This window comes from Ursus americanus, chromosome 30 (assembly GCF_024610735.1).
Source record: "Ursus americanus isolate L20-20 chromosome 30, mUrsAme1.1.p, whole genome shotgun sequence".
In the NCBI taxonomy this organism is placed as follows: Eukaryota; Metazoa; Chordata; class Mammalia; order Carnivora; family Ursidae; genus Ursus; species Ursus americanus.
The window spans coordinates 10,220,114-10,244,530 of NC_142156.1; the positions used below are offsets into that span (position 1 = coordinate 10,220,114).

The window sequence follows — 24,417 nt, forward strand, 5'->3', positions numbered from 1 at the left end:
TGGGACACATCATTTCCTCTTCTGTTTTGTTGACCAGAACTTCATCACATGACCTCACATCTGTACCATCTAGCTGCATGGCCAATATCCAGCTAAGGGAAGAATGGATTTGGGGGACGAGTTATAATCTGTTATGTAGGTCATAAATGATAGATCTGGGTTTTGAAGCTGGGACCCCTTGACCCACTGTTACATCCCAAAGCACTGCCAGTCTGACCCAGGCTCTGAGGTCCTACTTGGGATTAGTTTTTTATATTTCCTGTCTTGCTTTCCACTGAAGGTCGTGCAATCGCATGGGGAGTATTTCCTTCCGGTGTAGGAACAATTTGGAGGTTAGCAGTTTCTAGACAGTGACCCCATGGCCTGTAGAAACACCACCCCATGCTGTCACTGGGAGTCTGGAGAGGGTTAACAAATAGAACTTCATTGTTTATTTTAGTGAAATGTGGCAGCTTATGATAGTTTTGACAGCGAGACATGTGCTGTTTTGATCTCTCAGATAAGATTATCCCGTTTTCAGGCATGTCTCAAAACTCACCAGCATGTTCACATGTTGCTGCTTGGGAAGCTGGCTGCCCGTCGGAAGGAAGCTGTTACTAGAATATAGGTTCTTGTTTTATTACTGTTCCTTGGTTGGTCTCTCTGGAGTCATTGGCCTTTTTGATTTCAACGTTCTCATTGGTGAAGTGAGATATTAATACCTCTTATTGACCCCAATTCAGTTGCCGAGTGTGTTATTGCTCTGGGGGGTCCTTTGTGCCTTCAAAACAGTTGTTTCGTGTCCTGCTCTTTTGAGGCATATTTCAAGTGAATGCGTTTAGAGTTTTAAGAGTCACAATTTCGTTTCATTGTCCCAGTTTGCCTGGTTCCATAGTCACAGTTTCTGGTTTAGTAGGTCTGGGATAGGGCCCAAGAATTTGCAACCAGGTCCCAGATGCTGCTACTGGCCTGGGGACCCCACTTTGAAAACCTTAGTCCTGTGGCTATAGCTACAGTTCATTTCTGGGTACTGCTTCTTCCTTTTGTTCCTTCAGCAGTAGTGAAGATCCTGTGATTCTGTTCCTTGCATTCGCTCTTTCAGGTCAAGCAGTGGTATCTACTCTCCTGTTGTTAACTGGCCCTGGGATTCTTCACCAATGCAGGGTGCTTCATTAACTCATGTCCTCAGTTACTGGTTTGAGTGTGCTATCTGTATCTTGCCAAGACTCTGGATGATTCGGTGCTCAATGAGGATCTTTTGAATAGATGGATGAGTCAGGCTGGGATTCGTATTTTCTGAAATAAAGGGTCTTCTCTCTTTTTTTTCTTGGTGACCTTGTCCTTCAAGAGGAATAATTTAGGGTCTCTGCCAGGGATCACTCTGCTTCGAGGATCCCTTCCTTCCTCCCTGATGCCAAAGATCAGGAACACTGCGCAGGGCAGATAACGATGCCAATACCATCGTTACATTTCCGTGGTACTTTCAGGCGTGCTGATTGTAGTGCAAGCATTTCAAGGGCGCGCTGCTAGAGGGGTGGCCAGCACAGCGTGCCTCTAATGACACCCCGTGCAAATTGGAATAGAGTACAAGACCTATTAGATACTCACCCCCTCCCCGCATATGGATATGTGTGCATGCAAGCATGCATGGATGTGCACGTGCATGTGTCCACACATCCCCCCCCCCCCACACACACTTGTCCTTTGTTTTGAATGCAACACAACTGATGGGCACTGCCATCCCTGTTCTTGGGGTGTAGATGTGAACACCAGCAGAGAAGCTGCGGCTCCTTCCAAACTGAACACATGTAAGATTTGCCCTTTAATTAGCATCTGCAGCTGTGCCATTAGCAGGGTTTGTCTCTGTTGGCCTGAATGTCTTTGCTTTAAAAGAGCAAGTCCGTTATAGCTCCAAGCCAGGCTTGTCTGTCAGCTGCTGTGCTTTCTCTGCCATCTGCAGGGTGATCGCATTGTTTAGGACTGTTTCACTGTAGGACTCTTTCCTCCTCCTGGCTCCCCGGCCTTTGATTACTGTGCCTTGATGATTGCCATTTGGGTGACCTGCAGCTGGTCGTTGTGGGCAGGGACCTCGCATGTCCTTCCGTGCAGGATTGTTGCCTCCGTACTGATGGACTAGTTACTTTCCGGCCCTTTGCTGCTGGTGATCCTGGTGTGGTAGGCAGATCCTGTCATGTCCAGGTAGTTACTGAAAAAAAAATGGCAAGGAGTAGGGGTGTTAGCTGTATTCAGGGTACCTCTGCCGTAGAAACTTTTCACCTGGCCGACGCAGGGAGCCTCTTTGTCTCCGCACCTTCATCTGTGGTGGCTCTCAGGACTGTGCTGTCTGCATCAGAATCACCGGGGAGCTCCCTAAAAATACAGATTTCTGCACCTCACCCAGGGTCACTGGAAATTTTAACAAGCTCCCTGAATGGTTGGGATGTTCAGACTGCATAATGTTTACTCTTGTTCATTTCACTACAATTCCAGCCCCATGAAGGCAAGGGATTTTTTTTGTCTGTTACAGTCTCTGCTGTTTTCCTAGTATCTAGAACAATACCTGACACATAGTAGGCACTCAATTTTTTTTTTTTCTAAATGAATGTGTTTTATCTATTTTTAAAAAAGTAGCTCCTCAGGTGATTCTGATGGACAGGCAGGCTTGAGAGGCCCTGCCTTGGAGGACTTACCAGGTTCATTAGGTGAAAAGCCACTTTTTTTGGGGGATCAGTACTTCACCGGGCATCTCTGAGTAGTAAAAGTCTGGGATGGAGTCATGCTTTTGGACAAAATCAGGTGCTGTGAATGGATTGTCTGGCATAGCCTGGGTGGTGACTTTGGCCTTCAGTTGTTCATAGTGTTCTGCTGACCCTGGTGTTTAGTTCATAGCGAGTCATCTGATATGGAGACTTAAAGACTCTTAGTTTTTGACCTTTGATGATGCTTTTGGAACCTCTTGACTTGGTACTGTTTTTAAAAGTCTAGAAGTGTTTTCTGAAAGTGCCCAAGTCCTGTTCTTCACTGTACTTCTAAGCTCAACAGCAAGATGATTGATTCAGCTTGGGTTGGCCACACACGAGCCATATTCCCCATGGGCTCCATTCATAACAGAATGAGCGACTCTATCCCAGGAGGATGGTTTTGGGGTAGGGGTAACATCTTGGGACAGACAAATTTGCTCAGTAAATTTCCAAATTAAGTTCTCGAATGGCGGGCGCTTGGAATTTTTAGTATGGTAATGTGGAATCGTGTTGATGGGTCAAGTTTGATTAGTTTCTTTGATAAGGACACAGTCTATTTAAAGGTTTGTCATTTCGTGTCTATTTTGTCCCGTGTTGTGGAGCCTGGTGCCTAGCAGCTGTTGTAATTTTTGTCGCTTGTCTTCTCAATCAACCCTGGTTTTGAAGAAATGAAAAGTTGTTTGACTCAGAAAAGACTAATCTACTTTTGCCGGGGGTTTTTAGCTCAGGAAATTGGATCTTCTGAATAGGAGCAAAGGATACATATCTTTTTTGCCTTTTAAGAGATGGTTCTTCTTAACTATTTTACTGGTCATTCCAAAATAGAATCTTCAGGAATAGTTACGAAGTATTAAATAGTGGTCAGATTGTGAGCTCTTAAACGTTGCCAGCCGGTGCTGTTTGACTTTGTCATCCTCAAACTTATAAGCCATTCTATTTCACACATCTTTAATAGAGCCAGGTTAGAACATTTATAACTGCGATGTGTCATCATAAATATGCATTGTTCTTATTTTAAGAAGTTTCCGTTCTAAAAGCACAAGTACTTCTGTTGTTATCGGTGAAAAAAAATTTTTTTTGATATTTAAGACCTTTTTAATGGCAATATATATTTAAAACAGACATAAAAATTGGCATTCACCCACATATCCAGGGCCTGTGGAGAACGAAGTTGGGATGAGTGGGTGAGCTTTAGGCAGCCAGGTGGCTCCCGTGGGCTCTTCTAGGGCTGGGACTGGTAGCTTTCAATCTGCTGTGAATTTGGGGAAATAAAGTCTGCATTTTAGCTGCCACCCCTTCTAAGTGTTGCTCTTCTTGTGGGTTCATTAGTCTTTTTCCAGCGATTGCAGTGCAAATGGAACCTTATTCTTCAAATTGTCCAGTATCTGGTTGACTCTCCACTCCCTACACGATGTTATGTGAATGGGGGAGACTCCCAGATGACACAGAGCCCTTGGGGAGGACATGTGGGTCTCTGGCTTCCCCAAGGGTCTCTGGCGTGGGGTTCACTTGGTGCCGGGCAGAATCTTTACTGGGCCAGCCTGCGGCCTCTGCGGATATGTGCAGATGCTCAATGTCTCACTTGACTAGAGCTTTCTTCTAATTCTGGACCAAAAGCAAACAGGAGTTTGGAGGAGGATGGAGAGAATTCACATCCCAAAATTGGCTTCTGGAATGCAGTAGTTGGAGAGATTTAGTATTTTTTTTTTTTTAAAGATGTTTATTTGGATCTTGCCTCTTTCCAGAAAGGATTTGAGACAACTTAAAACAAAAGATATTTATAGCATGGCTCACAAAATGGGAAATCGGAGCAAAGGACAGGAAGAGAACTGAGTAAGAGTTGACATGACTGCAAAGATGATCGAAATGTGTCCCAGCTTCTCCCAGCCAGAGAGGGAAGGATCATGCAGCCGGCGTGGGAAAGAAAGGCATTGACCAGCAGTGGAGGACCTCGTTGTTGCCAGGCGCCGTATTGTGAGGCAATTAGTCTCACCCCAGTTTAGAGCAGGGGAAACTGAAGGGCAGAGAGCTGAAGTCACCAGGCCGCAGTTTGAAGCCACCTGGGCAAGTCGGCCTCAAAGCTGCATGTTGACTCAGAATATCACACTCGGTTATCATCAGAAGGAGGAAGGATTTTGGTTCCTTGGAGTGGAAGAAATTTTTTGCTAATCAAACATTTTATTTGAGGCTGTACTTTATATTCTGGGTTTTTTTTTTTTTTAAGATTTTATTTATTTATTAGAGCGAGCGTTGGGTGGGAGTGGGGAGCAGAGGGAGAGGGACAAGCAGACCCCTTCACTGAGCACAGAGCCGGATGGGACCCTGGGACCTTGATCTCACGACCCTGGGATCATGACTTGAGCTGAAATCGAGAGTCAGACACTCAACTGACTGAGCCACCCGGGTGCCTCTATATTCTTTTCCGGATTTTTTTCCTATGTATATATTAACAAATGTAATAATTTTTTTTTTAATCACAAAAAGGAGGTTGCACTTTATCCTGCATAGCATGTCACTTTGTATTATCATGGACAGCTACCCATGGCAGTGTGACTAGATTGACTCTGTTTATTTTTAGTATCTACATCTTCTCCCATTATTTAGATATATTTCAGCCGTTTCTTAATGATGGATGTTTGAGTGATTTCTAGGCTTTTCCTCCCCTGTGTTACAAACAATACTACAGCAAATCTATGTATCTATTGATCTACAAACTACTCTAAGTTCCTGTAAAATAAATTGTCAGAAGTGGAATTATGAGGTCGGAGAGTGTATGTTTACATTTAAATTTTTAATAGAGATGGTCAGATGACTATTGCAGGAAAAGATTGTATCATATTTATTGCACGCCTCCTGTAGTCTGCTGGGTGCTGAGAGAAATGCAAAAAGGATGCCCGAGGGTTTGTTTCCCTCTAGCAATTTCCATCTACACTGTGTACCTAATCCTAGGGAATGTCTGGGGTGTCTACTTGGGTGGGTGGATTTAATTCAACTTTCAAGTTTGCCTTGCAAACACTGTGCATGGTGTCTGGGACTAGTCTTTCATTATATTGATTCTCTTGGGTATCAGATGTAATTTCCTTAGGTCAGGGACCTTATCCTACGTGACTTAGAATATGTCTCCCACATCTTAGTTGTTTTTTGGAGACATTGTAATTATAACGCGTCAGGCAGTATTTGAGGCTCTAATTGAGACATTCCCTTTTTTGGGGTGTATGAAGAATTAATAACTTTGGCATTCTATACAGGTCATGGAATATCAGCCTGGAGGGGACTTGCTGTCACTTTTGAATAGATACGAGGACCAATTAGATGAAAATATGATTCAGTTTTACCTAGCCGAACTGATTTTGGCTGTTCACAGCATTCATGAGATGGGATATGTACATCGGTAAGTGAGACTCTCTGGTAGTATACTGAGAATTTGTATCACGTAAGAATTCCCACAATAGAGCGAATAGATGAATAATTTCAGCCTTAAAATGATGCTTCATCCAAATTTTAACTGGCCTTAACTGCAACTGGCTGAAAGTATATTTTCCAGAGTGGCAGACATTACAGCTTTGCCTGCTCAATGGTGAAATAGATCTAGAATTATAATGTACTCAAGTTTGCTAATAAGATCTGTGAATGTAGCTGATAAGACTGAGAACTCTTGCATGGGTTCCTTGAGTTATATGGTGGAAAAACCGAATTCGATTTGCAGAAGCAACTGGCATACCACATAGGAGCTGAAGACCATGGAGTTGTACTTCTGACCTTGCCCATTAGTAATTTACAAAGGTGTTCCATCAAATCCTCAGTCAAAAAGAGTCTCTTTACATCCTCACTCATGTGGTGTTTTATGTACATCCGAGAATGTTGTTCCCTTCCCCTTCCTCCCTCCTTTTCTTTTCCTTCTCCTTCCCTTTCTCTTCCTCCCTCTCCCCCTCCTTTTCTTTCTTCTTCTTTTTCTTACTTAAATTTGTTTTGCAGAACGTTTATTTTTCATTATATTTATCGATAGGGAAGTCTATATAGCAGAATTTAGACACTGAAATTGTTGGCTGAATTAATATCCTAGGTTAACAATTGCTTGCTGATTGGCATGGGGAAGACAACACTAATTTGTGGCCCTGATTTTCTTAGAGACGTCAAACCTGAGAACATTCTCATTGACCGAACAGGACACATCAAGCTTGTGGATTTTGGATCAGCAGCTAAAATGAACTCAAATAAGATGGTAACAAAATGGAATAAGATAGCTTAATAGAGATTATGCTACGAAGTGTTCTGTGGTCCTCATAAGTTTGGAAAATTTTGATAACTTTGAGTGACATTTTGGAACCTTCAGCTGCCAGTGTGTGACATGATTTCTCTGGGGGTGGAGGTGGGGATGGGGACATAGAGCTATTTCCCAGACTTCCTTGACCTTGGCACCCTATCTGTTAATGCCCTACAAAACATTTTTAGGAACATCCTTATGGTTTGGTTAAAACATAAAGGGAAAATGCTCATTTTTGTTTTTCTTTTCCTTTTCCTTGTTATAGATTGTTTTCTGTAATCTTATTTACCTCACATCTCTATTTTCTATTCAACAAAATTGAAAGAAATCACTGGCACATTTGAACCAAATATCCTTAAGCATAAAGAACCAGCTGCTCAAAATGTCATTTCCAAGTCCTGGACCTCTGGTAAAAATGAAGCTGTATTCCCTGTGCTAAATAGGAAGGCAAGAGGGTACCTGCTGAGATCAAGAGCAAGAATACTTGAGGAAAAAGATGACAAAGTAAAAAAAAATATATATAGACTTAAAAACCCTAATAAAATTGGTATATACTAAAGTGAATTTTCATGTCATCTTTGCAAAAAAAGTGGTAGGTCTAAGAGAAAATCAACTTAGATTTTAAGACTTACTTTGTAACTGACCCATTTGGTGACCTGGACAAATTTTTAGGAACTTGGCCTTTCATTCTTTCTCAGTAAAATACTGATTCTCATTAAAATGCACAAGTTAAGAGGTTAGGGAGGCTACTCTGTAAAATGCCCCCCTTCCGAATCTCTGAGAGTTAAGTCCTTATAAAGGGAAATATGTAAAATTGCCTTTTTTTCTCAAGTTCTTTGGAGGAAAGGTGGGTGTTATCAGGTTGATATTAGGGAAAGGTTTGGGGTTATGTTATGTTTGCACTCCAGGCTCTGGGCTCCCTGTTCAGCAGACCTGAGGCCTACTTGAGATAATTTACTTAGTGTTAGGATTCTTGGAAAAATGGTCTCTCTAGGCACTGTTCCCCACCCCTCCACCCCAAATTATGTTCTTGTAATTGATTTCACTTGATCATTACAGTGAGAATTAGATTATAGAATCAAAGCATTTTATGTTTTAAAAACTATGTGAAATTCAGAAATAGGCATGAAAACTTAGTTGTTGAATTTAAATAAAGCATGGAAAAAAGTTAAGTAATGGAAATGTTTATCATCTAGGATTCAAAAACTTGTACATTGCGTGAGTGACCTTAATACACTCATACACCTAGAAATAAACTGAAGCATAGATACATGGTCTAATAATTGAAGCGTAGATACATAGCTCTGGAGACCATTGACATTGGCCATTGATATTTTGCCCTGGATAGTTCTTTATTGTGGGGGGCTATCCTGTGTATTATACGATATTTAGCTAGCTACATTCCTGGTCTCTACCCACTAGCTGCCAAAAACACCCTCTCCTCCAGTTGTGAAAACCAAAAATGTCTCCAGGCATTGCTGTATGTTCCATGGGGGACAAAATCACACCTGGTTGAGAACCATCTCAAGTCAATTGAGAAACAGCAGACAGCTTATTAATGAGAGCCAGCACTAGGTATTTGCAGCAAGAAAACCCACTTGGAAAACTAGATTATGATCCAGAGTCACTGCTTGGTAAATAAATGGGAATAAAGAGTAAGGCCCCATCTCTGCATCTGGAATCACTCACTTCCTTCTGAGCCCCAAGTGGAGAGACTGGACTTTCATTCATTTCAGGTTTCTGTTTTTCAGTGCTTCAAACTATCCCTTTTCAGTTCTTCTAATTGGAACAACCTTCACTTCAGGCGCAGAACCCTCCAGAGTCACTGAGGTTTATTTGCAGCTCAGTGCTCAACCCCTGATTATTCTGGTGAAGGAGATAAGGCGCTCAGTTCTGCATACTTGAGGGTAATGCACCTCCTCTTCTCTTGGAGAAAGAATTGCCTCTCCAGAACTTTGTGCTTTTAGGGCCAGAATGTGACAAGCACATAAGAAGGAATTTTTAGCATTGTTTTAAGTGAAAAGGCCTTTAATTATAGAAGCCCGATAATCTACAATCTAGATGAAGTAAACTATGGACATAGAAATACTGTTTTTTTGTATTTTTGATCAGTGGAGGTGGGTTAAATATTTTTTTTAAAAGATTTTATTTATTAGAGAGAGTATGCAGGGGGAAGAGGAGAAGGGGAGGGAAAGGGACAGGGAAAGAATCTCAAGCAGACTGAACTGAGTATGGAGCCCTTTGCCCATTGTGGGGCTCAGTATCACAACCCTGAGATCATGACCTGAGCCAAAACCAAGAGTCAGACGCTCAGCAGACTGAGCCATCCAGGTATCCCAACATGTGTTTCTTTTAAATAGAACGTTTTATAGGCCTAAAGGAGGTTCTAAATGTTTTTCGTACTTAAAATATATGAAATATAATCTATGTTTACTGAAATTCATGTATGCTACTCACCTAAAATCAATTCTTTTCCCTGCCACTCTCAAATATTATCTATGAATGATCTATGAATATTATCTATGAATAGATATATAGATATATCTATATAGACTCATAGATATATCTATGAATAGATATTTGTGACTTTTGGATCTGTTGGGTTTTCCATCTTCCATTGTCATTATTTCAAGCTTCTTAGTATGTTGCTTTGAAGTATTCTTTCTAACAGTGGGGAACCGAACTGCCCGGAGGTTTGGGTATTGATCTGAGACATGCCGTCCACCTGCTGTGTGCCCTTAGGCTACCCATTTAACCTTATGAGAATCTCAAAGTGTGACAAATAGCAAACTCTTCCAACCTGTCTCATTCAGCTCTCACACGAACACTTGTAAGGAGATTGTAAATAAAGAGCAGTATAAGCAAGTTAAGTGTTAATCAGCCTCAGTGAACAGTTGAAAATCCATAGGAGATAGCCTTTTTTGACATTTACATAGGAGTGAGAAAATTTTATCCTTTTCCCCCAAGAGGAAACATAATGAGATACCATTCTCCCCCGACCCAGTACCCGTCCCAACCCCCCATCCCACCCCTGCTTCTGCAGGTGGATGTTTCTTCCCTGTGTAGCCACATGGGGAAATTTAGGTTGAAATAGTTTTATGTTTAAGCATTTTATGGGAAGGGATTGGGAGGAGACAGACAGTGGTTTTCTTACTTTCTTCTCATCTGCTTGTAAAAGAATCTAAGTTAATCCTTTTTTGTTTCTTTTCTTAACCTCTTTATCTCCTGAAATATAACTCTGCCTTCTGTCTCTTGGTCATTTTCTTATTGTCTCCTGCTGAACTGGTGTATTTTCTTCCCTGTCAACACAGTGAAAATTAACTAAAATTTAGTAAAACTTTTCAGATGGTGCCCTGTACATGGCTCTGCTTTTAATATCTTACCCAGATTGGCTGGCTGTGAATTGCCACCAGAGGAGAGTGAAAGCATCCTGCAAAATCCTTATCAGGATGTGTGACATTAAGTGTTGAATGGGGTTTAATGTCCTTGGAGGTCAGTAACTAATGGAAATTTAGCAGTCATTAAATTGTCATTAAAAACCTTTGTAAATTACTATTAAGTACCTAATGTACTTTATGCAGGATATGTGCGTAAAGGAAGCTAGGGATATTTTCCCTTAAAATTTAGAAAATTACAAAGTGATTAGACATAAATGTTTATAATCACATGCCTGTTGTGGGGCAGGAATTAGGGAGTTATCTGACTCTCTTTGATAAGTCTCATCATGAGTTTGAAAATGAGGCATTGATGACTTACACCCCTTGCTGGGTCTTGCTGATAAACACAACCCAGTCAAGTTCCTTTTGGACTCTTTGTTGTTCGTGAACAAGTGACCAAGCCCTGTGCACTGCAAACCAGGAGAACTGAATATTCCCAAACAGTCTAGTGTGATGATAAAATAAAATCCAACAAGTGCAAAGATGCATATTTGAGGAATGCATAGTAATAGTCTGCAAGGTAATTAGGCATAAAAGGTAAGCATTTAATGATGACATTAGTTTTTCTTCTCTTGTTTTCATATTTAAAAAAATATCATTGTCAGTATTGAGGGTTTTTACCAAAACCCTGTAGTTTAATCCTAATCCCATGCTGAGCTCATTAACATTTACACACACATTAAAAGATAGAAGTCTTAATGCAGGCTCCCCAGCATCAAGGCTTTCCCTTGACTTAAGCTACTTTCAGTTTCTCAAGCTTAAGGTGCCCTGTTTTAGACCAGGTATTGTCTCCTTTCTCCCCATTTTTGTCTATCAGCAATGGCTTATGGCTTTCTTGGGCAGTGTGGACCATCTAGCTTTCCCCAGTGGGTACTTGCAGTGAAAATTCTTTTTTTTTTAATAAAGATTTTATTTTATTTTATTTTATTTTATTTTATTTTATTTTATTTTATTTTATTTTATTTTATTTAAGTAATCTCTACACCCACTATGGGGCTCGAACTTACAACCCTTGAGATCAAGCATTGCGTGCTCCACTGAGCTGGCCAGGTGCCCCTCAGTGGAAATTCTGTTGCCCAAAGCAATGGATGACTGGCATCAAGAATACCAGTATCACACTGCTGTCCAGATTTAACGTTTGGAAAAACCTATGGTGGGCTTGAGAGAAGGGGTGAAAAGAGAAGGAGTAGGGAGAATGGGTCTCTTTCCTACAACCGTGGGTCTTTGGGGCAGAGGGATGGACAAGATTTAAGTTACAGGCTGGAAGAGCTTGGGTCTCCATTCCTAGGGAAGGGATATAAAGCCCAGCCTTAAAGATGCTTGGCCATACCTATAAAATCTCTAACGTCTGTCAGTGGCAGTCAGCATCCTTTAATGGGGAGAAGGTTCTTTGGTGCCCATGTAATGCTCATGTGATAGAAGCCTTCTAAAAGGCAGGATTATTGGACAACTGTGGGATTATTCGTTAACCCAGATATGACTAACATCAGGCCGTTTCTGTTTTGATGGGGAAGAAGTCAGAGAGGTGATCCTTAGCCTTTAAATTTCATGGGTAAATAAGACTTCAAAACAATTTTCAGGGCTGAAAGTATTGCCAGCTTACTCTGTTGTCTAGGAACGGGTTGGGGGAGGCAGAAAACCTTTCATCAGCATCATTTCGAGAAACAAAAACATATAAACACTAAAACAAAAGGACAAATTCTTAGAAAAAAGGACAGTTCTTCAAATGGGATATATTTAGCTTTAGAAAAAGACCTACTACATTGTCCTAGCCTTTCTTTGCCAAGGTCAGGTGCTTGAGTGCCATTGGATTGGAGGGCTCTGGATTTCTGCACAGTGGGGAGGGAACCACAGGACCAGGAGTTGGGGGTGAGGAAAATGAACTCATTAACATTGGACCTCTGGTGGAAGATATTTATCATGTCTTCCCCTGTGGGTGGCTTGAAGTAGGAATGTTGATTGCAGATATTTAAACTTGAGATACAACGCGTCTGCAATATTGTTTTGCCCCAGTTAGCTGCCGGGTTTTCAATAATGGGTAGATTGATCTTATAGATTGATCTTTAGGATTTATTATCATTTTGCTGTTTTCATATGTAAGAGAAGTTCCATGTAACGTGTATCAGGAAAGACATCTTCCGTTCTAGCTACATACCTGACTCTTATTTGTGTAACCAAAGGGTGTATATCATCAACAACTCTTGCCCTTTTGCCTTTGGAGTATATCATGTACTTTTTTTTTTTTTTTAATTAGTAAATCGTTTGCATTTCCTGACAGCATGCCACTTGACAGTAGTTTTAAGTGCCTGGGAGAATAGTAATCAGTGGCAAATCAGCTTGTGTCTGAAATGTTGCTGTTGGCAATCTATTTGAGAATAATTGAAAGTTTGCTGTGTTCATTTTATTTATGGGTCTCCAGGTGAACGCCAGACTCCCAATTGGGACTCCAGATTACATGGCCCCTGAAGTGTTGACCGTGATGAATGGGGAAGGGAAAGGCGTCTACAGTCTCGACTGTGACTGGTGGTCGGTGGGAGTGATCGCCTATGAGATGGTTTATGGAAGGTCCCCGTTCACTGAGGGGACCTCAGCCAGAACCTTCAATAACATCATGAATTTCCAGGTAAAGAGCCATGAGTAGATTCTGAAGTAATAAGGAGAGCTGTCATTTAAAAATGTGTGAGTGAACGTTTGTAATGTAAATCAGCAGTGCCAGATAATAACAATAGCAAATACTTACAAAGCACTTGGTGCTAAAAGCTGCTCTAAATGCTTAGTAATTGTGTTTCATTGACTCTCAGCCACCAGCCATTGTAAGCCTGTGCCATTATTTTAGGTACCATTAAAAAAGAAAAACTCTTGCCAATTAATCTATCATATTTCATTGATTATAAAATGCATTTTGATTTCAGTGCTGTTAAGGGAATAACTGAGTCTTTGACTTGAAATATAGTTTGCTAACTTGGCCAATCCTCAAACAATGTGAGAGGTAGATATTCTTTTCCTTTTACAGATGAGGAAACCAAAGCCCAAAATGGTTAAGTAACTTGCCTAGACTAACAGGCGGTCTGGCTTTGAGTCCATTCCTTTGATATTCTGCTGTGCTCTTTCTCAAGGCTCCTAGCTGTCAAATATGGTAGTAACATCAAATGGGGATAGGAATTAGAATTATAGGAATATATATGAAGTAGAATTAAAACCGTTTCTAATAACTGTACCTTCCAGTATCCTAAACCCATTTCTTAAGGATGTGATAAATACGTATGCTTTAGTTTCAACCGAAAGGAAAAAAGAGAAACTTCACAGGTTCTTCTAACTCACTCAATCTCATCTTTCTGGAATACTTAATACCTATTTTCATATGCATAATACATATTTTATATGCTTAATACATACATATATTACTTGTTATTCTTGAGTCTCCTCTGGAGTGAAAGTTTTCCCTTAGATGATTCTTGGGACCAATTTATCTCCTTCATTTCAGTCTGCTCGTTCAGTAATGAGTGAATTGCGCCTGACTTGGTTAGGTACTGGGTTTACAGTGATGAGCAAGAAGGCTCTCTCTGCCTTCTTTCCCTGTTATCACACAGAAATCACAGTGCACTGTGTTTGTGCAGAAGTAGATTACAGAGGGAGCATGGGGGGGGCAGTGATCGGGTGGAAGAGGGGTGCGGGATAGGGAGGGCGTTCTAGGCAGAGAGAACAGCATGATTTGTTCAGGCAGCTTTAAATAGCTCATCATTGTTGGACAGCAAAGAGGGAGGTGGGGAGTGTAGCTACAAGAGACAGAGAGGAGCAGGGTCAAATCATGAAGGATATTGAACCCTTGTAAAGGAACGAGGCCGATTGATGTGAACAGGCCATTTATTTTTGGAACATGCCTTTGGTCCAAAGTTAAGAGGGCACAAAACTTCCTTCTTAAAAAAAAAAAGAAAAAAAAGAAGTGAAACTCACATATATGAGAAATACTTTCTTACCTTTGGAACACGAGAAGCTAAATCTGCTAAGGAAATGCTAATTTTGTTTTTATTTTTTGGAATAGAGGTTTTTGAAGTTTCCCGATGACCCCAAAGTTAGTGGTGAATTACTTGATCTGATTCAGAGTTTGCTGTGTGGCCAGAAAGAGAGACTGAAGTTTGAAGGCCTTTGCTGCCACCCTTTCTTCTCTAAAATTGACTGGAATAACATCCGTAACTGTAAGTAGAGCCGCAGTCCTTCACTTCTGGTGTTGGAATTAAGCGTAAACACTTAAGAATGATCGGAAATCATTCTAGCCCACAGAAGGTGGTATAAATTATATAAATCAGGGCCTTAATTATCTACAGGGGATAGGAGGCTAATGACGGAGCTGTTGGTAAGTGATAATTCTTCTTTAAAATTGCACAGAACGGGGTCATCTATCAAACTCTGGGCTTATGTGGCCTTCTGAACATCATCTCTCAGTAAGTTAGAGGTACAGATTGATGGAGTTTAAGGGTTGTCGCTTGCTTTGACAGTTTCTTCTCAGAGGAAAAGCAGACCTAGCTATATCCTTCACAAATTAGGAAAAAAGGACTCAGAAATGAGGCATAGTGCCAGGTTGCTCTGCGAATGACCAAGCCTGCACTAAAACCATAAATGTCTCTCTGTGTTCGTTTGTTCTCCTCTAGAATATTTGTCTTTGCTCACAAGCTTGTAAAATGCATAACGTAGTTGCACAGTGAAGTCATTCATTCATACACATGTCACTTTGGGATCAATTAGTGCAAATGGAATTCATTAAAAACAGAGACCTGATTTATTATCAAGAAAAACCAAAATGCTTGGTTTCTTACAAATTGGTGATTTTATTGTTGTTGTTGTTAAATCTTTTTATTTTTGGATGTGTTGTTGATTGAATGTGACCCAGTGATTAGCACAGATGAGAGCCAGTAGGAAAGCAGTTGGTCTGTGTGACTGTTTTATCTTGTGATGAGGGGAGGTGGGGATTGGAATCCATTTCTAAGGTGTCAGCACCAGGCTTCTAGCTGGAGCCATATTGTCATAATGTTTGAGTCGGGTGAGATCCAGCGTTGTCCAGTTGAAAGCCATTGTGATGGTTTCTCTAACCTGCCCACATATTTAAATGGGCTACATTTTTGTAAATATTTCTTAGCAATTTTTTTTTTTTCTTCTGGTAGGGACATTGCTTACTTTTCCTAACCTTCAGGCATCAACCCCTAAATCTCCAAGGTTCAGGGCTTTTAATCAACAGTGTATTTTCAGGGCTGCCTTCTTTTTTTGCTTTTAGAAAGATTTGATACAGTTTCCTATAGATACTATTCATATACTCAGTCTTTTCTTGCCTTTGTATCTCTGTAGTGTCCTTGAATGAGCAGTTAATTTTTCTGTGTGTGCACTTGCCGATTATGTCTTAACAGCCTGTCTCCAGTCAAGCGAACCAGTGAGTGGTGATGAATTACCCGAGTAACTTTGAGTTTTGGTACACCTTGATGTTGTTTTTGGTATGGTGTCAGAATTCCCAGATTTTGTCCTAGTCTTTTTCTTCCAGGCTGTTTTATAGACTCTGGGCTTATTGGGCTGACATGTGTAACTCCTGTTCTGTAAATTACATGGTGCCTGTAGAGGATACATGTCGGTGTAGATTGTGGCCCATGCTGTCCATCACAAGGCCCATCTTTTAGGGGCGCCTGGCTGGTGCAGTTGGTTAAGTGTCTGGCTCTTGGTTTCAGTTCAGGTCTGATTTCAGGGTCATGAGATCGAGCCCCGCATTGGGCTCTATGCTCAGTGCAGAGTCTGCTTGGGTTTCTCTCTCCCTGTTTCTCTCTGCCCCTCCCCCTGCTATCTCTCTCTAAAATAAAATAAATAAAATCTTTAAACAAACAAAACAAGGCCCATCTTTGAGAAGGTCCTGGTTTTCTTTGGGATGAGATGACTTTGTCATCTTCACACTATGGCTGCTGCCATACTTGACTCACCCTGCCTCCTCTGCCTATCTACTTAAATTTTCCATGTCCTAATACACACCGACTTAGTTTTTCCTTATTATTATTTTTAAGATTATATTTTTAAGCAATCTCTACACCCAGTGCAGGGCTTGAACTCACAATGCTGAGATCAAGAACTAAGAGTTACATACTCCACTGACTGAGCCAGCTAGGTGCCCAGTTTTTCCTTACTTTAAGATATGTGCATGTGTTGTCCGCACCGCCCCCCCCCCCAGCCCCATTTTGTATCAGGGAATTCTCATCCATCTGAATTCTGATTTTTTTTGAAGTTATTTTTTTAAAATAAAAATTGTAGGGTGCCTGGGTGGCTCAATTGGTGAAGCGTCTGCCTTAGGCTCAGGTCATGATCCCAGGGTTCTGGGATCGAGTCCCACATCGGGCTCCCTGCTCAGCAGGATGTCTGCTTCTCTGTCTACCCCTCCCCCTTGTGCACACGAGCGTGCACATGCTCTCTCTCTCCCTTGCAAAAATAAAATCTTAAAAAAAACTTGAGAAACAGTAAAAATTGTATATATTTAAGGTGTAGAGCACGATGATTTGATGTACATATACATGGTGAAATGATTACTGTAGTCAAGCTAATGATCATATCCATCTCCTCACATAGTTACCATTTTTTCCTTTTCTGTGTTGAGAGCACCTGTAATCTACTCTCTTAGCAAATTGCCAGTGTTCAATACAGTGTTATTAACCGTAGTCATCATGCTATGTATTAGATTTAGTTATTCATCCTATGTAACTCCAACTTTGGACTCTTGGACACTATCTCCCTATTCCCCCCGCCTCATCTGGTAGCCATCCTGCTCTCTGCTTGCATGCATTTAACTCTTAGATTTCACAGAAAAGTGAGATCATGTAGTTTTTCCTCTTTCTGTGCCTATATTATTTCCCTTAGCATAATGTCCTCCAGGTTTATCTGTGTTGTTGCAAATGGCACGATCTCCTTCCTTTTTTTTAAGGCTGAGTGATATTACCTTGTGTGTGTGTGTGGGTGGGTGGGTGGGTGGGTGCGTGGGTGCGTGTGTACCACAACTTCTTTATCCATTCCTCCATTGATGGGCACTTAGATTGTTTCCATATCTTGGCTGATGTGAATAATGCTGCCATGAAATCAACATCTCTTCGAGGTGTTGATCTCATTTCCTTCAGGTGTACAGCCAGAAGAGGGATTGCTGGATCATGTAGTAGTTCTATTTTTAGTTTTTGAGCAACCTCCATACTGTTTTCTGTACTGGTTGTAACAATTAACATTTCTACCAACAGTGTACAAGGATTGCCTTTTCTCCACATCCTTGCCAACACTTGTTGTCTCTTGGCTTTTTTTTTTTTTTTTTTTTCCCAGATAGGCTCTATGCTAGGCATGGTGCCCAGTGCAGGGCCCAAACCTATGACCCCGAGATTAAGACCTGAGCTGAGATCAAGAGTCTGAAGCTCAACCAACTGAGCCAGCCACGCACTCCTCTCTTGTCTTTTGGATACTAGCCATCCTAACAGGTGTGAAGTGTTATCTTGTGGTTTTGATTCGCATTTTCCTGATGATGAGTGATGTTCAGCACCTTTTCAGACCCCGTTGACCATCTGTATGTCTTCTCTAGAAAAATGTCTTTTCATGTCCTTTGCCTTAAATTTTGATTCTTAAAAATCTTGGTGGTTTTTATGGACTTTCAACTCCCAGTACAGTGGCTCTGAAGCATTATGAAATATGTTTGCTTTAAAAAATTTCTTTTAATTTTAATAAACCTTTTACTTTGGAATAATAATAGATTTATAGAGAAGTTGCAAAGATAGTACAGAGAGTTCCCACATACCCTTCTCCCAGTTTCCCCTAATGTTCTAACATCTTACGTAACTATGCCACATTTGTCAAAACTAAGATTAATATTTGCACATTACTATTAATTAAACTTGCGACTTTATTCCGATTTCACCAGTTTCTCCACTCATGTCTCTGTTCTGTTCCCAGAATCAGTCCAGGGTGCCATATTACAATGAGAGTGCAGTTGATGGGACTATGCCTGGCTGAGATACTTGGTGTAGCTCAGCCAGTGGGTGGGATCTTCATTTCCTCTGAGGACTGGTAGCACCTTTTCCTGGAGGTTCTGTGGCATCCCTATGCAGAGAGCCACGGTATTCATTGAGTTTCTCCTAGCAGATTTCCCAGTTTTTCACCAACCTCCAATCCCTGCATATTTGCAATCAACTCAGGGTCGTGTGATTGAAAACATTGGTGGACTGCTGTTTGAGCTACTTTCTGACTACATAACTCTAACAGAAATTATGCCTTTGTCCAGTCCTATTTTTCATAAATGCACGTTGAGTGATTTTTATCAACCAAAACACTTGAAGCTGTTGGATTTCCCGAGTTTATTGTTGCTGCTCAAATGCCTTATGGCTCCAGCACATTAAATATTTCCACTTGCCACACACAAGATTGTCCCTTGATGAAAGCAACATTAGCCTCTCTGCTGCCTCACCCCTAATTCTTCTTTTTCTTGTTGTAACCAATGAAAGGAAGTACTGCTTAACACAGCAGGTAATAATCTTCTAAAACTCATTATCTCAAGAGGGGGTCTTGCCAAGATATATAAATGCAGTTTAAGAAGGGTCTGGGCAAATTTCTGAATGACAGAATTGGGAGTGGCTGCTAAGGGGAAACTGGGACATGCCTTGGCTTTGACACTGAGGTCAGATGGAACATCTGCGTCCTCCTGGGTCCAGCCTCTTAGGGTTGCTCTGGGTGACACCACACGAACCAGGAACCTGACCCAGTTCCGGAATGCTTATTCTCCCAGCAAGCCAAAAGCTTTGTGATGAGTTACTGCCCCATGAAGGTCATCAGGCACCCATTACCCTGATGTTCCATTCCCAGCTTCGCACAATCAGATGTCAGCTTGCGTTTTCGGCTGCTTATTATTATCATTATTTCAGGGCTCCTTTCCAGGTTCCAGTAGGAGGCTTCTTAAGTATCCTGGGCTCTGCAGTCCCAGTGATGTTTCCAGTGTTGGGCAAGAGTCTGGTTGTACCCAGTCTGATTTTTCTGAGCTTCTGGAGAGCTGAGGCCAGTTGGAGTGCCTCTTTCATTCATGCCCTCGTGGTTATGCCTCCATTCCCTGGCATCGCGCACCTGCTCCTGTTAGTGAGGAAGTTTTGCTGCCTGGTGCGCTTTTCTAGTCACATCTCTTAAAATATCTTCCCTGCACGGGCATAGTGATGTCAACGGAACCAGCATGCTTGTCCCAAGACCGCCATGTCCTGACAGTGAGGATTGTGGAAGTATCCTGGCATGTCTGTGGTGAATGCTCTAGAGAACTTGCAATGTCTGTTACTTATGACACAGGCTGCTTCTCCTGACTTTCACTATTCTCAGAAAGACATGGTTCTTGCAAAATTATTGTGAAATGAGTACCTTTCATTTCTGCTGGTTGTGAGTGACCTGGTGGTGCTCCCATGCTGATGAACACTGAGTATTCCCCTGCTGATAGGTCTCCTTTTTGTCATTGATGATCATTGTGCACTACCGGGCCCCGAATGGCCACAAGTGCACAGTCCTGTGATTGCTCAATAAACCTGGGGGATGATGGCCTTCTGTTGAAAGAAAGGGGATTTTGTGGCTCCCTAGCCTCAGGTGAGATCCTTACGTATTGTTGTGTGTAGAAGTAAGCACCATGTAACTCACTGGGCATTTTACTGCAGTTCTCAATATGGTAGGAAATATTGGTTGAGTGGCCCCTGTTGTGTGCCAGCCACTCGGTGTTTAAATACAGCACACCGTATTACTTCAAAACAATTCTGTCAGAGGTCAGGATTATTATACCCATTTTGCAGATGTGGACGCTATGCTCACTTGTCTCAGGTCACATAACACATAAGCGAGAGAATCCGGATTTGGGTCGAGCTCTTTGTGACTCTAGAGCCCATGCTCTTTCTACAAAACCACGTATACCTTAGCATAGATCATTGTTAGTAATAATGTTTGTGGTGATGACAAAGAATAAACCATGTCACACTAGTGAGTGGTTTAATCTCTATGTCTATTTAGCACATATGGGATTGCAGTAATTTTTGAATCCACAGGATTCCTCATGATGTTTGAGTATCTACCTTCCTCGTCATTGTGTTAAAGTAGCTGTAGCTCTGTTGATGGACAAATGTGGCTATGGCCCTGCCTTCAGGGAACTTATAGTCTAAACTTCAGGTCCTCTGCATACATAGAGCTGTGTTCCTATTAAGTTGTTGTAGCTCAAAATCATAGAAAGGTTAATGCTTGGTAGGTTACTTGCTGGCTTACGGAACCACAAATGCTTGATTTTTTTTTTTAAGTGTTATTTATTTATTTGAGAGAGTGTGTACACATGAGTTGGGGGAGGGGCAGAGGGAGAGGAAGAGAGAGAATCTCAAGCAGACTCTGCACCAAGCGTGGAGCCTGTCATGGGACTCGATCTCATGACCCTGAGATCATGACATGAGCCAAAATCAAGAGTCAGACGCTTAACTGACTGAGCCACCCACACGCCCCCACATAGGCTTAATTTTAAACAAAATATGGACAATGACCTGGTGATCCCTTCCCCACATACAGCATCCAGTCCTTCCTGCTAATTTGTTACCCTCCCCAGGCCTCAGATCTAGCCTAAGAAAGGACAATGTTGGATTGAAGACCCATTTCCAAAATTGGGGTTTATATAGTCTTGGGATGAATTGACAGGACTCGAATCATATTCTCTGTTTATTAGAATAAGATGTCTCAACCATGGCACTATTGACATGTGGGACCAGATCATTCTTTGTGGTGGGAGCTGATATGTGATTGCAGGATATTTAGCAGCACCCCGACCGTTATCCATAGATGCCAGCAGCACCTTCCCCCGTGCAGTTCGTGACAACCAAATATGTCTCTGGCCATTGCCCAGTGTCTGCTGGGGGCCACATCCGCTCCCGATGGAGAACGACCGATTTAGAAGAATTGGCCTGGTTATTACCAGGAGAGAAAGTATTGCAGTCATCAGAATCACTCGAGACTGCTGTTGCTAACAAGCAATGGAACCATAGTTTGGGGTCAGTAGGACCTTGTTGCACAGAGTGTGGTCTGTGGACCAGCAGCATCGGCATCCCTGACATCACCTGGGAGCTTGTTAGAGATGCAGAGACTCAGGCCCCCCAGACCTGCTGAGTCAGAAGCTGCACTTTAATAAGATCCCCAGAAATAAGATTCCTGTGCATATTAGCATTTGCAAAGCCCTGGAAGAGGAGAAAATTCATTCTGTCAACCTTAGAATTTCTTGCTCATCTTTGTAGGGTCCTTCTTCCTCATTTTGTTCTCTGGGCTTGGGATAAGGGGTGACTGCTTTTTGGCTGAGGACTTCCATAGGTGGATGAAACTGCTTAGAAATGCTGGATTTTAGGCTCTGCTTTTGAGGAATTTAAAGCTTTTTTCTCAGATGGGCTTTACAACCTTCATATCTTTCAAGATGGTGGCTTAACTTAATCTCCACCTGCTGATAGCAAATAGGTGGTTGTAAGAAGGCATTTATATGCCTTCCACTCCTCATCCCCGCCCCCACCCCTAGTTTACTGTTGTCCCATAGTTAGGTTTAGTTAAGGATGGATCAAGTTTTCTTCATTAACTTTTTAGCTGTGTATTATATTGCTATGCCATTTATTGAGCACCTGTTATGTGCCAGGGGCTCTGCAAAGCCCATTATGTGTATTATTGTCCCATTTACTCACTACACCTCTGTGAGATGGGTGCTGTGATTAGTCCCACGGTACAGGTGAGGATATTGAGGCCTAAGGAGATGAAGCCACTTGGCAAAGGTCCCAAAGCCGGTGATTGGCAGTGGCAGAAGTCAAATTCAGGTCTCTCTGACTCCAGGTTCTCTTTGCTTTTATTTATATATAAAAGTTAGGGGCGTCTGAGTGGCTTAGTCTTTAAGCCTCTGCCTTCGGCTCAGGGCGTGATCTCAGAGTCCTGGAATCGACCCCTGCATCTTCCTCTCCCACTCCCCCTGCTGTGTTCCCTCTCTCACTGGCTGTCTTTCTCTCTGTCAAATAAATAAATAAAATCTTGAAAAAAAAAAATCCAAATGGCACAGAAGGTTAAACAGTGAAAATTGTCTCCTTCTCACCTGATGCCCAGGGCCTCTCCCTAAAGTGATCCACTAGTGTCAGTTTCTTATATAACTTTCCAGAATATTCTACACCAGCATAAACGCCAGTATGGCCTATACTCTTCACAACATTGTTATACTGCCTCCCAAGAAATCAGGAATTTTTATCGTCAGGTGATTTTCCTGCATCATCGATATAAATGTAGAAATCTTTTTAAGCCCTACCATATTTATCCTTTGAATTGGCCACTCTGGCATTGATTTCTGATGAGCAGTGTTCTCTTCTTCACAAATGAAAACTCCTTATGGTTTTAACATGAACATTTTATTTATTTATTTATTTGTTTGTTTATTTATTTTAGCGTTCTGCTTTTAGAATAACATTATCTCAGTGGCTTGTGAAGTGCATGCACGTGTGTGTGTGTTGGTTTGTTTTGGACCTTTTTCAGGTCTGCTTGTTTTGGCTTCCTATCATTTGAGCACATGTCTGTCCATGCTTTGTTTTCTAAGCTAGTTCGCGGTGGTTGGTAGATTGCTTCTCTTTTTGCCTTGGTTGTCCCTGAAATGTATCTCCCTGTTTGATAACCACCAAGTGACTTCAGGGGCACGAGGAAGTGAGGAAGGGGAGCTGGGCTGTTGGGGGATCAGCATGAGAGAGAGGAGGGTAGAAAGAGGGGGGGGATGCTGTAGTAGTGATAGCGGGAATTCAGTTTACCAGCCCAGGAGCATGTGGGCACCCTCCGCTCCAACATAAACAAGGAATAATGAAGACATGTAGTCAGTAGCTCTTACAGGCTTATGGGCTATACAGGCGAGTATTTATGTATCTCTTGGGGATTGTTCTGTTTTTAGAAAGTAAGTTATTGATAGGAGAAAATAGGCTAAGAAGAGCTAAATGCTTATAAATTAGGATTATGGGATTTTCCTGCTCTAGTCTGAATTTCGAAGCTAAATCCAGAGGTGTTAAAAATATGCAGTATTTCATTTTATTCCAAGATAAATTGAGATGGCTTATTTTAGAGATAATTGCAATATCAAAAGGATAAAAATAAATAAATGTAGGAATCTGGTTGACGAGGGTATCCCAGTAAAGAAATAAAGTCAGGGTTAAAGGTAAAAACAAAGAAGTTCCGGTCAAGTTGCTGGATGAGGACAGATCTGGGACTCTTAGCCTCCTAGTGGCCAAAGCAAAATGGAAAATATGAACAGTGACAATTGACCCTTGAACAACATGGGGGTTAGCGATGCTGAACCCTGCGTAATCAAAAATCTCTACATAACTTTTGACTCCCCCAAAACTTCTAACAGCCTACTGTTGACTGGAAGCCTTACTGATGTTGTAAATAGTTGATTAACACATATTGTGTATGTTATGTGTATTATATACTATAGTCTTACAATAAAGTAAGCTAGAGAAAAGAAAATGTTATTAGAACATCATTAGGGAAAGTACATTTGTCCAGTACTGTGCTGAATTATTGAAAAAAATCATGTGTAAGTAGACCCCTGCAGTTCAAACCCATGTTGTTTAAGGGTCCACTGTATGAGAGCCTCAGTCCCATGAGTGAAAAATGCTCAGAAAAGACTTGATTTTCTGGATACCGAGCCCTGAGGAATTTCATCATTGGGTTCTCCATAAATGAGATGCTCAATTGACTGAGCCACCCCCTTGCACCCCCATGACTGCTTCTTATAGTGCCTCTTAGTGCAAGCCAACAGTGCAATGCTAAATTTTAGTTTAGTAAAATTGGTTCTAAATAAGGTAAATTAATGCCTTTCCTGGGGGAGAGTGGGGAATAGGTTTTTCTAGAAAGCCCATAAATTGGGAGTCCTTGACCCTTAAATTCTCACTTACCCAAAAACCTTTTACAACCAAGCAAACATGGAAATGATTTGGCCAAA

General features: G+C 41.5%; 1 protein-coding gene across 8 annotated transcripts in view; it reads left to right on the forward strand.

Annotated features, from left to right (window-relative positions):
* CIT (citron rho-interacting serine/threonine kinase) overlaps nt 1-24,417 on the forward strand; it is a 157,844-nt gene that overhangs the window by 24,795 nt on the left and 108,632 nt on the right. For all 8 annotated transcript variants that reach the window (XM_045791588.2, XM_087857288.1, XM_087857287.1 and 5 more), the window contains exons 6-9: nt 5,969-6,111; nt 6,849-6,942; nt 12,841-13,044; nt 14,464-14,617. In XM_045791588.2, the coding sequence (XP_045647544.2) occupies nt 5,969-6,111; nt 6,849-6,942; nt 12,841-13,044; nt 14,464-14,617 (595 nt within the window). The remainder of the gene's footprint in view (nt 1-5,968; nt 6,112-6,848; nt 6,943-12,840; nt 13,045-14,463; nt 14,618-24,417) is intronic.